This window comes from Theobroma cacao, chromosome 3 (assembly GCF_000208745.1).
Source record: "Theobroma cacao cultivar B97-61/B2 chromosome 3, Criollo_cocoa_genome_V2, whole genome shotgun sequence".
In the NCBI taxonomy this organism is placed as follows: Eukaryota; Viridiplantae; Streptophyta; class Magnoliopsida; order Malvales; family Malvaceae; genus Theobroma; species Theobroma cacao.
In genome coordinates, this window is record NC_030852.1 from 28,444,482 (window position 1) to 28,460,789 (window position 16,308).

At 37.3% G+C, this 16,308-nt stretch overlaps 2 protein-coding genes across 2 annotated transcripts; one reads left to right on the top strand and one right to left on the bottom strand.

Moving 5' to 3' along the window:
- Positions 1,048-6,244, top strand: LOC18605520 (E3 ubiquitin-protein ligase XBAT33). The gene is made up of 10 exons (XM_007038565.2): positions 1,048-1,788; positions 1,925-1,984; positions 2,443-2,514; positions 2,720-2,904; positions 3,206-3,366; positions 3,457-3,515; positions 3,595-3,641; positions 3,751-3,894; positions 4,534-4,625; positions 5,466-6,244. Exons 1-10 carry the CDS (start codon positions 1,612-1,614, stop codon positions 5,999-6,001), a joined length of 1,533 nt encoding a protein of 510 aa, XP_007038627.2. The 5' UTR covers positions 1,048-1,611; the 3' UTR covers positions 6,002-6,244.
- On the bottom strand, positions 6,772-8,241 carry LOC18605521 (CEN-like protein 1). Its single transcript, XM_018117580.1, has 4 exons — positions 7,901-8,241; positions 7,719-7,780; positions 7,561-7,601; positions 6,772-7,457 (listed from the first exon to the last, which is right to left on the bottom strand). The coding sequence occupies exons 1-4, from the start codon at positions 8,099-8,101 to the stop codon at positions 7,240-7,242; spliced, it is 522 nt and encodes a 173-aa protein (XP_017973069.1). The 5' UTR covers positions 8,102-8,241; the 3' UTR covers positions 6,772-7,239.

The window sequence follows — 16,308 nt, forward strand, 5'->3', positions numbered from 1 at the left end:
TTATACTTGGTATTATCTTGAACCTGCATTCTTAAACAACATAAACTAAATATGTGCTTATCATTCTTAGCTCTTTGATAATTAACTGTCAGTTTCATCAAAATCATAGTGCATGTCCCATAATTTAGAATTAAAGTCAACAGGTTTAATCCCCTCTAAAAGTTTTGATTTGAATCTGCCTATTTAATATATCCAACAGCGATTGTACGGACATTGTTTGAATAAATGTGTGATGCCTTTACCCTTTATCTCATTATTACTGATTTTCATGAATTAGGACCCAACAACCAACTTCCATGTTTTCAAACACGTCTGCTCATTTAATTAGAATTGTCCTGGAAATTCTTTTTAATTAGAAAAAAAAAAAGGAGAAATTTTTATTTTTTGGGTTGGGTCGTAATTTTGTTCTTTTTCGGGTGGACTTGTGTGTGTGTGTGTTTTTCTTTTTATCTCCCAACTGCCGATTTGGCCATTTTCCCACCCATGAACGGCCCACATTCCCCACCAAACGGACCTAATCCCGAGGGTAAATTTGACCAGACTAATCTCCTGTCTGATCTGCTTACAGCTTTTCACGTGAAACAATTCATGACAGCCGTCCGATCATCATTCAAACAATCAAGTCGGAGATCATCCATAGTGTGTGGGGCCCCACGTGTACAGCTACTCCCCGGTATTTAAAGTTCTGATCTGTCTGTTAGGTTTCATCACGATGATGCTCAGTATCTGCAATCCTGGTTACCGTGGTCCGTGAGGTATGAGGTAATTTCTCTTTTGGCAGACTCGAGATCGCACGCGCTTTCCGACCTTTTAAGGCTAGGTGGGGCAATGGCTGCACTGCAGTTAGTACTGGGATCGTTTTCTTTTCTTTTGTCTTTTAACTTATTGTAAATCCATTTAAAAATAAAAATTGCTTTAATACTCGAGTGTTTAAGTAATTGGTTACACTATTTTTTTTAAAAAAAATTTCAGTTTTGGAAATCTATTTACTATAAAATAAATTAGAATATTTGCTGTTACAATGATCTACTACCATGGGAAGTGGGGATTTCATTATCAACTTGGAAGAGAACCAGTAAAATTTGGAAAACAAGAAAGCTGGAGTGGAAGTGAAAGTGCCATCGTTTTTGGTTAGGAGAAAACAAAGAAAAAGGAAAGGGAAAGTGGAAGTTAGAAACGTAGTTTGGCACCAGGACACTCCTGTTTCTTCTCCATTTGTCCTCAAAAAACAGCGAAAACTGAACCAACAAAACAAACAAGAAAACAACACAGCCCCAGAACTGCTGAAGAAATCAAAAGAAAAACAAAGAGGAAAAAAATCCGCCACGTCATCCCCTCTCCCACAGTTCTACTGCTACTATTCTTTTTTCCTAGTTGGAAAGCGAGCATAACACGAAAATCCCCCGTCTTCCCCGTACCCTCCCTGCAACCATTATATCGCTGCATTTTTTTTTTTGACGAAAATATATTTGAATTTGTTCTACGACAGTTGACCTAATTTCAATTCCCATACAGAAGAAGACCAAGGAAAAAAAAAAAAAAGGAAAAGCTTCCGTAAGTCTTTAACTGAAACAGATACCTGAGGGAGAAACAGAGAAGGAGAGAATCAAAATGGGAAATTCCTTTGGGTGCTCAGCTTCAGGGGAGAGATTAGTGTCTGCTGCGAGAGATGGGGATTTGGTGGAAGCCAAGATGCTTTTGGATTGCAATCCTTGTCTTGCTAAATATTCCACTTTTGGTGGCCTTAATTCTCCTCTTCATTTCGCTGCTGCTAAAGGCCACAATGAGGTTTCATTTTTTATTTTTCGCATTATTATTTTTTACCTTTTGTTTCCCTTTAGCTTATACAATGTCTTGTGCTTGATTTTTTTTTTTTAATTATATTCTGATTTCCTGTTTTATTTATTTGGTGGGTTTTCGTTAGATTGTCGCTTTATTGCTTGAGAATGGAGCTGATGTTAATTCCAGGAATTACTGTGGCCAGGTAACAGATTTTATCATTTTCTTGTCTGGGTTTTGTTCCATCGAAATGTTACTGATTTAAAAAAAAAAAAAGAATTTGAGAATTAATGTTTGGAAGATAGTTTTATTTTTGCAGATCTTTTGCTGTGGGTTTAGTTCTGCTTTAGAGTTCCTATGTAGATTTGAAATTTTAGAAAATTTAGTATTTACTTGTGTGAATTTGGCATTTGGAACCGAAATGGAGCCTTGGGACATATTTTGAAAGAAAATTCTTCTGGTCGGCCAGCTTCCTAGAGAATCTACCATATTGGTTTAGAGAGCTCGTTTAACATGATTTAGACTCCAAATCTGATTCTGTGGAAGCCCAAGGCCGGAGTCAAAGAATCTGGACTTGAACTTCTTCTGTCTGCTAAGCAACAAATGGAACTGATCTGCAGTATAACTAACTTTTAAGTTTTTCTCTATGTTTGAATTTGAAAGACGGCATTGATGCAAGCGTGTAGATATGGGCACTGGGAAGTTGTACAGACCCTTCTGCTTTTCAGATGCAATGTGAGTTTCATTTTTTTTTTTTAACTTTTATAGTTACTCGAAAAGTATTACTCAACGATTTTTTAGTTTTAACTGGGTTGGATGCTACTCCTCATGAGAGCTTCATTTGCTTTTTGATGAAATTTCCTTTTCCTAATTTTGTTTTAAATTTAAAGGGAACTTGTTCAAATGTTTTGATGACCAATGTTATTTTACTTCCTTATAGGTTACAAGAGCAGATTATCTAAGTGGGAGAACTGCTCTACATTTTGCTGCGGTAAATGGACACGTAAGATGCATAAGACTAGTTGTAGCTGATTTTGTTCCTAGTGCTCCTTTTGAAGTTATAAACATCCAAATAGAAGGTGAAAGAGGGGATGGTTCCGGTGTGAGGAACAAAAATGATCAGAGGTGTGTGGTTTTATTATTTCACTGAATCACCCTCCTGCTGGCGCTGATTTTAATTTAAATGGAGAATTAGGTTCAGGGTTCATTGCATGTTCTTTTCTGTAATATTTTAAAAATGATTAGTCAGAAAGAAGAAGTTCTTTTGCAGAAAAAATGCAGTTTTGAGTTGTGCAAATAATAGATTCTCAAAACAGACATATTTCTCTGAGTAAGCTCAATTGCTGAGTTACTCAACCTTTGATGCCTGCCAAAAATTCTCGGAACTGTTGTCATTATGCTAATTATGTAAGTTATTACTATGCAGTGCACTGTCAAAGTTTGTAAATAAGGCAGCTGATGGTGGGATTACTGCTCTTCATATGGCTGCATTAAATGGGTATTTTGATTGTGTACAGCTTTTGTTAGACCTTCACGCCAATGTCTCCACCGTCACATTTCATTATGGAACATCAATGGATTTGATAGGTATGGTTTTCGTTTTAGTTTTTCCATGGATGATTGCTTTGTGATTTATACTTCTGGGTGATATGAATATTGTGTTTTTTATTTTGGCAGGAGCTGGAAGCACTCCTTTGCATTATGCTGCTTGTGGGGGAAATTTGAAGTGCTGCCAGGCAAGACTTATAGATATTGTTTTTGGACCCATCTGTAATTTCTCTTGAATTAGATACTATGTTATTCTTTTATCTGCAGATCCTTCTTGCAAGAGGGGCCAGTCGAGTGACTTTGAATTGCAATGGGTAAACGACCTATTGATCTTATTCCGTTCTTGTTTCTTTGGTCTTTCGTGTGGTTGCTATTTCAGTTCTGAACGTATCATGGCTAACAGAATTATCTGTATTTTCTTAGGTGGCTGCCACTTGATGTTGCTAGGATGTGGGGTCGTCATTGGCTTGAGCCCTTGCTGGCACCTAATTCTGACACAACCATACCTAGATTTCCTTCTTCCAACTACTTGTCCTTGCCTCTTTTGAGTGTACTTAACATAGCAAGGTAATCCTATAAATATTATGGTCTACAATCTAGGTAGGCTGAGATTGCTAGTTTTCACTCACTACTGAACAGTTGTTGTTGCACAATGTTGCTTTAAAAAATAAAGGTCATTCATGATAATTTGAATTCTGTCAAACTCGAATGGAGAGCTTGGTCAGTGTTTGATAGAAGGTGATTCAATATACTTTAATCTTTTGTTATAAAACATTCTTCTATGATGGAGAGATTTATCACGAGAAAAAAATATGAGAGAAATTTAACAAGCTTCTTGTTTAATCAATATGCGGTTAGCAGGGCTGGAGCAATTCAATTTTTTTGTTGCTGTACAATGTTTCTCCTTGCAAGAGTTACTATTTCTTAAATTTCAAACTTTTAGGTGATTGAAACTGGTTATCATTTATAGATGGGTTAAGAGCAATCATCTTGTTTTGAGGCACAGGTTTCTTTCATGTTGCACATCAAAATTCGGTGTCTTGTGGGTCACGTCTAGATCATTATTATATGTAAAGCTTGGGGCCAGATAATTCAACACCCTGAGAATGTGACTGTTTAAGTACATACAATAATTGGATGCTATGGGCTTGTCAATGTGCTAAAAGTTTTTGTGGTACATAGCTCAATTTTGACTATTGTTAGCAGAGAATGTGGGTTGCAGTCCTCAACAACCTCCTCAGATGATGCTGACACTTGTGCAGTCTGCCTTGAAAGAGCGTGTAGTGTTGCTGCTGAAGGTATGTCTTCAACTTGATTTTTCAAAATTTTGTTTTGTATCCCCTTTACCTTTTTTCTTGAAAGAAATGCTGGCAGAAAGTAACTTACTGCGATGATCACTATGATCATAAATTTATGACCGTTGTCCTTATTGATTTTAGCATCCTTTTTTGTGACTTTATGAACATGATCACCCTAGTCTTCCAGTTGGGGCTTTGGAAGACAAGGCGGGCAATACAGATTAGATTTAGAAGTTTTATATTATGGCATAGCAAGAAAAACTTAGTTTTGTTGTTGATGTTGTCATCAAGTTATGAGGGAAGCCGGTGAATATATCCATATCCATATCGTTTATCCTGTGCTAAAGCTTTAGTAATCAAACAAGAATATATGTTCTGGACTCTAGAATATTAAAATTTGGGAAGTTTGTATAGGGTGGCCCAGATTGGGCCAGATGTACTAGCTGTTTGTGAGTGGCTGTTGTTTATTGTGTGCAACACGAAACCCGACATTACTAAATTTAAATTTAAAATCATATATTTTGTTGCAAAAGGAACTTTGATTTTAACTCAGAATCAAAATATATTATTAGTATTTACTTTTGTAACCAGACAGGCCTTTTACCTTTTGTTTCTAGTAGTAAAATGCAATTAGCAAAAGCAAAAGGAGCCTAAATGGATAAAAATATCAAATATTAGCCTGCAACACTCTCTATTATCAATTTCACTGTTATGTTTTCTGTTCTGATAATTAAACTGCTCTATTTATCCATATACTAAACATAAAATTGTAAGGACTCTCAAGGTATTGATAGGTAATTGTTTGACTTATTTCACCTTGTCAATTCATTTATCTTTCAGGATGTGGGCATGAGCTATGCGTAAGGTGTGCACTCTATCTTTGCTCAACAAGCCACATTCCTTCCAATATGGTGGCACCACCTGGGTCTATTCCATGCCCGCTCTGTAGACATGGCATTCTCTCCTTTACCAAATTGCCCAGTTCCCCAGCAAAAGAAATTAAGCTACATCTGTCCCTTGGCCTCTGCACCCCATGCATGCTTCATCCTCGTGATGCGGATTGCCTATCACCAGCTTCAGAGATCCGAAAGAATCGTGTTGCATCAGTTTCTTCAGATCTTTTCTGTCCGGTAACCTGTAGTCCATTCCCTTCTGTTGCCATTCCTTTGTGCACCTGCAATGATGGTCCTTGCCCATCTTTTGAACCTCGGGAGACGGAAACACAAGATGAATCTCCAAGACGCTCACAAGCTACATCAGTTGACCAGGATAAAATTGAAGGGCCACGACTGGAGAGAACAACCTGTTCAAGCATGTTTTGGGGCAGAAGGAGCTGCAGTAGAGAGCATCAATGCAATTCAGAAATAAACGCTTGACTGGTTTCATCCGTGGTTGATCCATACTGATATTTTTTACAAAGGAGCTTGTCTTAGGTTCCATTGTGGGACAATACCAAGTCTGCGATGTGGAAAAATTTTTACAATGCCTGTTACAATGCTTCTATGTTGTCCCACATTAAGCTGTGTATGATGATTTACAATGCTTTCCTTCAAAGGATTTACCCAGGCCTTTTTCAGCATTTCAATCAGTGAATCTAATCTCTAGTCATTTGTAGATTATGAAATGAGTCCATTTTTACGAAACAGAGAGAGCACTATTCTAGTATTCTATCTTTGGGGATTTGTCAAAGAGACGGCAGTGGACTTTATTCTCCAAAATCTACTGCTTCATCCACCAAAATTTGCAATCTAATCACCAAGATTTCGAACTTTCTAGTTGATTAGATTCATGAGCAAGTAAACTGGGCCCTTTGGAACTGTTCCTGCTTCTGAATTATCCTCCCCTCGCCTCTCCCTCCCCTCTGGTCCATTAACAATTTAACATGACTCAGCCATCCACCGTCCTAACTTCGAAGCCTACACGTAATTAAAAGCAATATAATCTTCTGAGCTTGACATTTTTTGAACACTTATCCATGTTATAGGAATTCTTTCATTAATCAAACTGTTGAGTAATTGAAGTCAAATTATCTTAATATTAAGTGATTGATATGTATATATATTCTCGAATTTCTCAGTCTTCCAATAAATACAAATGGCAGCAGCAATAGTATAGGATGGGGATGGCATTAGAAAAAAGAAAGTACTACTCAGATAAAGAAGGCCTTAACCCCGTCCTAGTTTCTGTTATTCCCATGACAGATCGAGTGGTTTGGGGACCTCACGATCATTTTAGTACAGACTTTTATAACTTGCCACGTACCCACCAGAGGTATGTACATCTCTGATGCTATGTGCATCCCAATCAAATCAGACAACTGTTCAATGAACTGCAAAATGGGCTGGGTGCACGGACAAGCGAAACCTAGTTTTCTTACATGAAAGAACAGTCTCCCTCGCCTAGCAGTGGCTCACACACAACAGTACAAGATCACAAAAGTAAAATACCATGACAGAAAAATCTGAAAACACAAACATACGTGTCAAACCCTAAATCCAGGAGAGATAAATGTTGAATGTTGACAGTCGCATTTCTTTCTTTCTTGTTTGCCCTTTTGAAAGCAGAGGAAACGAGCTTTTGATATGTATGAACTACGGTGAGAGAGCTGCTGAAGTTATCTTCTTCTTGCAGCAGTTTCTCTCTGGGCATTGAAGTACACGGCAGCCACTGGGAGTCCCAAACCGTTCTCTTGTGAAAACGTCCTGGTATTGAAGTAATCCCTCGAAGTTGGTGGCCTCACTGTTTGCCTTCCTCTCTGTTTGAACAGTATGAACACGTACCTGTGGATGCCCACTGTTGGCTTTGGAGTCTCGTAGCTAACAACTTCCCTCCCTGTTCGCGTTAAAGTCGATTGAGTGCTGCGTTCTTTTTTCTTTATAGGCTATAAATGAATCAGAAACAGGTTAATGTTGAAATTGTGGTTTTGGAAACTCACCAAAAGAAGCATCAGTAGTACCGGGAATGTCGGTAACCATCCTGGAAGATATGTTGGTTTGCAGTTTAGATTGTGGACTAAATATATATTGAAGAAATTGTATAGCGAAGATAGAAGCTATGTAGTTCAGTGATACTGATACTGATACAGATACAAACCAGTGCAAATGTTCCCTCAAGTACGGATCACTAGGGCTTGGAGCATCAGGATCTGTCAGGATCTTTCAAAGGTAGGAAAGAGGAGCAGAGAAAAAGAAATTTTGCAAGAGTGAGACTTGGTACTAATATTAATATATATTAACGTGGCATGCCGTACAATGTAAGGTTGTGATGGAACTTACTAATGTGTAAGCAGCTCTCATGTCCTCACCGCCAATCTCAACCCGAGGTCTAGCAACAATGACAGCAGGCATGAGCTCGTGGCCGTTGGCAACTTGTTTGTTGGAGTTGTAAGTTACTGTCATTTTGACACTTGGGGTGAAATTGTCCACCACCTCTCCTATAACTCTCCCAACAGTAAGTGGCTCGGGGACTCTTGACATAGTGAAGACAAATTGATGCAACAGTTAAAATCGAGAGAAAGAAAAGGAGAGAGTATCTATGCTTTGTAGCTGCTTTGATGCAATGGGTTTGGGAGCATATGAGAGCTTTTATAGATATAAGAGAGGGGGGAGCTTGGGTTTGAAGCTCAAGGATTCGAAAATGCTTCAGCATACCATAACAAATACAGATGTCTATTTCCGGAAAGGACATGGGTGACAAGCTTTTTATAATCGTCTCTTTTGTACAAAAAATTATGAAGGGAGAAGCCCCTGGAGAGATGGGATTGCTTCTTAGAGATCCCCTTGCAAAAGCTTAAAATGCTTAATTCATAACATATATATCTCTGTAGTGGAATCTAACACGTCTTTGGCTTAGTGGGTTCATAAGAATGAAGAATACAACTTTTCCAACTTTAATATAATATCTTGGACAAATGGGAATTCAGCTTTTAAGGTGCTTCACTCCTTACGCATTTCTCTAAATAGAAAGCACAAAAAATAAAAAAAATCTTATCAGTAAGCTTAAAACATGTAGCTAATTCAATGGAGGCAAAGAGTAATTGGACTCCGTCATCTCATTTGGCAAAATGGTGTATGTGATCACGTGTAAAGCACATTTTTGGATCCCTTCATTTGCTCTGGTTTTCTTTACATTAACCCAAGTCCTTTTCATCTAATTAAATCATGTGGTTATGATTGATAGATACAAAGTACTTTCTTATGGAAAGCTTTGGAGCTTTATCTAACTGTCGAAGTTGTAGTCATGAGATAGTCAGAGTTTAACATATCATTTTGAGCCAATATTTTTTAATAACCTTGATATAATTTCCATAGCTGACTTTTGTGAGAGAAAGCTTTCAACTTTGTCATAATTTCATTCATTAAATTTTATTTTATAAGAAGTATTCATGACCTTTTTGATTAAATGCATTGATCAACATAATCCTTGCGCACGTAATTCCCACTGAAACAATTCAATGGAATTCCCTACAGTAGCACTGCTTAAGGGTGTCTTGTCATTTCAAGTTGAAAAATGAAACCATTTGCTGGACTTAATTAATTGTTTCTATATCACGTATCTGCATTATGATATAAATTTGGTATGTTTGGAAAACCCATATTAAAAACATTGACCTTTCTGTCAAATTAAATAAAGAAGAAAAGTTTGATCTAAACCATCCAATTATCATGTATCACCCTGCAAATACTTAATCAGACATGCCTTAAATTCCTTTTATATATATACACACACACACACTCTCTTCGTTAATTTGCTCATGTTTTCCAAATGGGTAATTTTCGAGAGTCCAAGTATGTGGGAAGCAAAATAATTAACAAGGATGTTCAGGAGAAACTCTTTTGGTTCTGGGGCCTTTCAAAGAAGAATTGATCAGCTCAGCATGGCTTTACATAAAAGTTTCCAAGTACGAGCAAGTGCATCAATCATATTTTGGTTTTGTTAGTTTCAAAGTAGAGTAAACCACAAGAACTAAGACAGATTATAACTAGTTGAACCATTTGCTGAACTTAACATATATAATAATAAAGATTTAAATTATAATTAAACGTTGATAAATTTTATTTATTAGTTTCAGAGCAGATCAATAATAAACCAGTAATATTTCTTGTTTTCACAATATTGCAACAGCTCACTTCAATTCTCCCTCAAACTCAAAGTCACAGGCCAACTTTTTGAAAGTTGCATGGAATATAGAGGCTTATATCTTTATTCCTTTCTAAATTAATGAATAGGATTTAGAGATAAGAAAAGGGTGATTCATGTATTCAGAAAAGAAGGAAAACGAAGAAGTCCAGCTGTACGTGGGGAATCAATGGCAGCCAACGCGCTAAAAGTCTTCTGCTTTGCTCATCCAATAGTTAACTTTCCTTTGATATTTGGAAAATGGGGAGTGGGGTCTCACTCTCACTTTATCTTCCTTCCATTACAAATACGAGACGTGCGTTTCTAAGATCTCGACGCATTTAAAGTTAACAAGGGCTTTAATGAGCCTAGAGTTAGACCAAAGGAATTTGGAGGAGCGGTCACTTCTCTGTTGGTCTGTTGCGAGAATAAACCTCTCTAAATCTGACACGTATTTGGATTTCAAAGAATAATTTTTGTTCAATCGATCCTACAAAGTTTTCGCTTCCCATATTCTTTGACTGACATAGCTTGCTTCCTCGACGATCAGCATAAATTCAGGCAAAAATCTGTCTCTGCATTTGACACGTAGGTCTCCACCCACACCTTCAGAAGCTCCGTGTTTTAGTCAAATTAGCCACGTGTTCTCGCATCCTGTACCTGCTGGAGCCTGAGAGCAGAGCAGGCAGCTGGAACTGCTGGCTTCCACGGACCGCAGCCTTGGAAGTTACAAGTGAAAGTTTAAGCTGGAAACTGAACATATATCCTGGCAAAGCAATTTTTCTCGTACGACCATACCTCGGCTCTTTGTACGCTATGGTTCACCAAAGAATCCTAGTTTTCCTTGTCTCTCTTTTCAGATGACACTGGATCAAATATAAATATATGATCCAAATTTTAATCAAGGCGCTGTCTCATTTTCGCTTTTCCTGACTGATTTTAATTATTGTTAATTTTTACTGGCTGATGCCGAGTATAAATCAATTTCTGATGGTGCTGACACCCTTTTGCTTTCTATCAGAAACCGGCCACCTGAGTTAATTAAGGTTCACCATACCGTATGTACAGAAGCAGGCTGCTAAATGAAAATGAGTACTCTATAACTTGTAGAGCTGATGCAGAAGATCCAAAAGCTGCTGAGAAAATTGCCCACTGAATCTCGGGTTGAATGGCAAAATGAAAAGCTTAGAGCTTAGACGGTTTCAAATTGATCAAATGCTACTCTTTACGTATGTGACAGCATTGTTGAATACATACGCATAATAGCATAGTATTGGACTTGTAGTAGTAAATAAAATATTACTCAAGGAGCAACTCTTGGGCCAATATAGACCTATCCCCTTACCCGATTGGACCATGGCCGCTAATAGTTTTCAGAAAGAATATCTTCTTACATAACATCAGGTATCAGTAGGCACACTCTTAGCCCATCGACTGACCTGGATTGAGTTAAATTCATTGGTCTGTGAAATTGGGCCTCAACTTTCTTATTTTTATATTTGTAGTCCTATAAATGCTCAACCCTAAACTCAATCCCATATTTTGCATGGGCCCTTGCACAGACAAAATGTCTTGTTGGGAAATGACTGAGTTGCTTCAGGCCTCGTTAGGCCTGACCTGAGTAAATCCAACAGATTAGCCAATCAGTGTCAGAGGCAGGCTCAGACCATCAGCATGAATGTGTACTTATGTGCACGGCCAAGAGGAGCTAATCTGTCAAGACTCTGAAAAGAAAAGATAAACTAGAGATTATGGGCGAACTCTATCAATCAAAAAACCTTTGCTGCACTCAACCCCTATCGAATGCTCATTAATTGGATGTCTTGAGCTCAGCATTTAACCATCATGGAAATGCTGTCAGCTGAGTGGAACCAATAAGGGAGGCGAAACACTGTGAACATGGATAAGCTTCTTTCCTTTGCTCTCTCAAAATGATAACAATGACAAAGATTCACGTGACAATTACCTTTCCAACATATGCTTAAAATGAATCAAGCACTTATTGCAAAACCTGCATAGCTTGCTCGAATCTAATGGTGCCAAGGGCAAAGTTGAACAAAACAAATGTAGGCAAATTTGTCATCTTTTCCATATATTGTTTAATGTGAATCGAACTGTTCCAAAATTCACTTGGTAAAAGATCTTGCGTATAAAGAAATAACACTAAGTTTGAGGTTAGCATGCACTTGGGCATTAGTTATGTATGGTGATGAACAAAGTTTTTGCAGCTTTGGTAGCTGGCTCGAAACTTAATTTGGACAGGCAGCGCCAAAACCTGCCGACTCTCTTGTATTATCATATACATTCATTTCACATGACTAATCTGATTTAACTTCAACTGTTGCCAAGAATCAATACATATTGCGTTGCTTTTACTTGTCCATTTATTGCATGCTCTTTTGGGGGGGAAAAAAAGAAAAGAAAAGAAAAGAAAAAGGGGAGGGAGAATTTCGGTTGAATGGCAATACAGTTCGATCCTAAAAAATGTATTGGGTGGCTATCTTTTGACCTGCCATATTGAATGGCATTTATTACTTAACCATGCCAACTAATTACTCTGTGTATTATATGGTTCGACTATTTTGGTTGTTGATTTAGATTGGAGTCAATGGTAATTATATTCTGGATCCTTTTCTTTCTAAAGTGTCATGTGATCACAATACCTATGTACTTTCAATAGGAAGGGGCATCGATGAAACTGCCTCATTACTGAGTTGACTCAGGATGGGAAGGGAAAGTCCCACCATCTCATCTTATCCAAATTTTCATTGGATCCGGACATATACAATAACAAACATTAAACAATATAGTAAGAAAAACACATATTTTTTATTATATATAAAAATGATAAAACATACTGCATTTAAAAAGGGTAAACTTAGAAGGGGGAGTGATGAAATTGAAGGATGAAGATAGGTCCTCAACCTGTCACCATCCCACAAATTATGACCACATAAATTCAGTCTCTACACTAACCCAACTTCCTTCTACTTGAACAAGCGGTTGGGAAAAATACAAAGCTTCTTATGGAATTTGGCACAGTGAAAATAATCTCGTTCTTCTAACCATAGCCAATATTCCGCCACTAATATAATATTAACGGATTAGCTTTTAGACTAAAATCTATTACTACTAGTCTACTACTATATCATAGCATATGATTTAATGATTAGCTAGACATGTATATAAAAATAAACCGGTAAAAAAGACTTGGTAGGGTTAAGCATGGAGTGATCATTTTACATTTTATTCTAAACAGGTTTAATTGACCCGAAATTGCATCATTAATAAAGAGAGGGGGCGAGGAAATGACGATATATTCCTTCTTTTTAAGGCACAGAGTCGTGGGGCGAAACCGACAAATACAGACAACAGTTTTAAGCAACAATAATAAACATAGAGACAAGCTCACTAAAGTCCTGGATCCATCATCACCCTCACAGAGAAACCCCAGAACGAGAAGAAGAATCTCTCTGCCAGTTCACCCGCATACCTGTTGCAGCTAAAGCATACAAATCCTGGCAGGAGTGAGCAGCCAGTTGCGATATCTAGTTCAGTTGCCTTAGCCAAGCAAAGTCATGTCATAGTCCATCTCAATCTTCCAGTTCTGGACATTTATTTATAGTTAAAGAGAGAAAAAGAAGAAAAGGAAAAGATAATGCTCACGTACTCACAAATAGCAAACAAATGGCTTTAAATCTTCCAACTTTTATTGCTCGCTCAAGGCGTGCACGCATCAAATTTCAAGTGACCCTCTTTGCTATGCCAATCCAACAGTCTTTTTAGTTAATGCTTTGTTTGTTTTTTTAAGAAAAAAGGGTTTAGCCAGCCCAGCTGATAAACTGACGCATGCAATTCATGGGGATTGACTCAATGTCTTATGCGAAAACTGACACATGGCCTCCCATTCAAGAAATTCTCGGTCGCGATGCACTTGCCTTAAATTATGTTTTCCAAAAATAAGGTGAAAAATTGATGCTACTACTACTACTACTGCTAGGAGTTTTTCTTGTTTTGTAAAAAAGTGTTTGCGAAAATTGGATGTTGGCACACAGATTAAACCCCTAAGTTTACACAGAAAGAATCTAATCTCATTCGTTTCAATCTTTACAATTGCATAAATTAAAATGGCGAAGAAATCTGTTGAAGAAAAGAAAAGGAGGAGTATTTTTATAGCCTGCCTAGCTAGTAGCACATGGTATGCTGATGTATATCTGCAGTTCTGATTTCAGCACTCAGAAGTAATCATGATACCATCAAAACATAGAATCTGCTTCCATGTGTTGAAACAAGGGCTAATCCCTAGTGCCCCAGTGGCACAAACGAAGTCAGTTTCTCCCAGTTTCAAAAAAGCAATGAGGAATATGAGCCAATAATTTCTGGACTTTGCAGCTTTCATTATGTATTTAAAAGTAGGTTTAGCTTCATCATTATCTCTCTTTTAGAATTCTCAACGCTGCTTACTTAGGTTTAATCAAACACTTTGGCTCTCATTAAAATAGTCTACAGTCAGAATCCACCAAGTAAAAAGCAATTTCTTTTTAGTATTTTAATTCCACGTTTTGTTGATCAATCTGGAACACATCTTCATTGTCTCTATCGCCTAAAGCTACTTATTAGTATCCATCATATTAAAGTTATAGAATCCTGCCGTCCAATTCGCTTTTTTACTTTTACTATTACTGCATTTTGCAGGAAGAAACGATTACAGTTAGGACTACAATGGTCTCAACGTACCAGCTTACTGCTGTTCTTTTATTTTACACTTGTTGAGCTTGATGGAAAATCTGTCTTCTTGAGTTTCTTTTTCCGAAATAGACTGAATAACCTGCAGATTAAGAATCTAACACCGGAAGGTTTTGAAGCCAATGGGAAGAAACCCTGTATTCCCTTTCCGTAATGAATTTTGAATACAAAACTTTCGAGGTAATTGGATATTAAGAAACAAAAGCAGAACCATTCTTACAAAATTTAAAAGTGAATGTTATAAGAATAGAAACAACATAAATGAAGCTTTTAATCAGCAACAAAACTTTATGAAGTAGAAATAATCTTAAAGAAAACCTTAATTAGATTTAGTCAGTGATTCATAGGACTATGAATTGAGTTCTTTATACGTAAGACATCAAAGAGTAGCACTTGCTCAGAAACATGCTTCTTTGGCCTGCATAGTGCATGCTTAACATATTTATGAAGAAGTTCTAGCAGTGAACTAACACTATGCGGAGGAAAGCCCGGATAATAGGACTCCATTGTTTTTGTTTAAAAGTTTTGTCCCTTTTTGGTCATTGGGTAAGAACTAAAAGAAAGAAATTCCAAGAAAGAATCAATGCAATTTTGCAGGTGCAACAGTACATCCAAATTCCATTCTGGGTTTGCTTCCTGTGAAGGGACAGCTCACCCTCAGTTTCTCTGTGAGTCTCTAGTCTAATCGTATCTCTTTCCTTTCGAACAAGTCAAAACAGGTAGTCAAATTCCCGAAACACCCCTACAACACAATTCTTCCTTAGGGGTCGTTCTCTGCATGAGATAGCCCCTTATTTGCAGATCCCAACCAACAGCAGGCTGTAAATGCCATCAAGGAAAGAACAACCAAATCCCACTATTGTCCCTTTCAGGGGGCAATCTCGTCCATCGGTATAATGCTTCTCGACCCAAATCAGCATCTTGGACTGACTGACCCTAAAGGACTGATGTAGGGGTCCATAATCTTAGGGGACCACTCTCCCTCTCCCTCTCCCTCTCAAGTCTCATCTGGATGCTGCATCTGCATGAGAGCAACAAAAGCAGGATTCATATTTGTTATTGCTACACTAGAAAATTTGCAAATACTATCAAATAAAGTTAAAACTTTTCACATTTCCTATACTTATAGCATGTCATTTTGATTTCTCTTTGCATTTTAAAGTGATTTCCTATCCACCAATTAATTGAATCACTGGTTTTCTTGTTCCCAGTGCATGCACCTCAGTCTTGAGTTTAGTCCAGTTGTCCTTTTTTTTTTGACCTTTTAGGGGTTGAGATTAGGTAAAAAGCCGTTTCTTCTTTATTATCCCCTTCTGAGTGTATCTCAAGGTGAAGGACACACATAATTCATGTTTAGAAACCTTTATTCAAAGTACATTTTTACCTTTTCACCTCATTTCTATTTTCTACCATTTTCAAGAGTTAAAATAATATCCCAAATCTTTGAGGATCAAATGGCAGAAAAACGTAGAGTACGGCTACAATGCTCTAATTTAGGATAATTTGGTTACCAAGAGAGCCTTCATATTTAAATACCTACCAGGATTCATTAAAAAAGCTCTTAATGGTTTCTTTCCTTCCCTTCTGTATTAAAAAATGTAGCTCTTTATGATTTACACACTCTTCCTCCTTCTAATAAGGGTATAGGAAATTTTGGTATTATTGTGAGGTCGAATGAAGAGGACAATATAATTATCATTTCTAAACTCTAACCCCAGATTCTCCGAACAGCCCACGAAAATAAACAAGAGTATCTTTATCTTTTGCTTATGAAACCACAATCATCCATAGTGCGGCAAATTTATCAAAGAAAAAGCTA

Bases quoted from the DNA above. Each gene is read 5' to 3' on its own strand.
- LOC18605520 (XM_007038565.2), top strand. From the start codon at position 1,612: ATGGGAAATTCCTTTGGGTGCTCAGCTTCAGGGGAGAGATTAGTGTCT. The intron at 3,367-3,456 runs GTATGGTTTTCG...TTATTTTGGCAG, and splicing joins AACATCAATGGATTTGATAG to GAGCTGGAAGCACTCCTTTG. The intron at 3,642-3,750 runs GTAAACGACCTA...GTATTTTCTTAG, and splicing joins GTGACTTTGAATTGCAATGG to GTGGCTGCCACTTGATGTTG.
- LOC18605521 (XM_018117580.1), bottom strand. From the start codon at position 8,101: ATGTCAAGAGTCCCCGAGCCACTTACTGTTGGGAGAGTTATAGGAGAG. The intron at 7,781-7,900 runs GTAAGTTCCATC...TACCTTTGAAAG, and splicing joins TGAGAGCTGCTTACACATTA to ATCCTGACAGATCCTGATGC. The intron at 7,458-7,560 runs GTGAGTTTCCAA...TAACGCGAACAG, and splicing joins TACTACTGATGCTTCTTTTG to GGAGGGAAGTTGTTAGCTAC.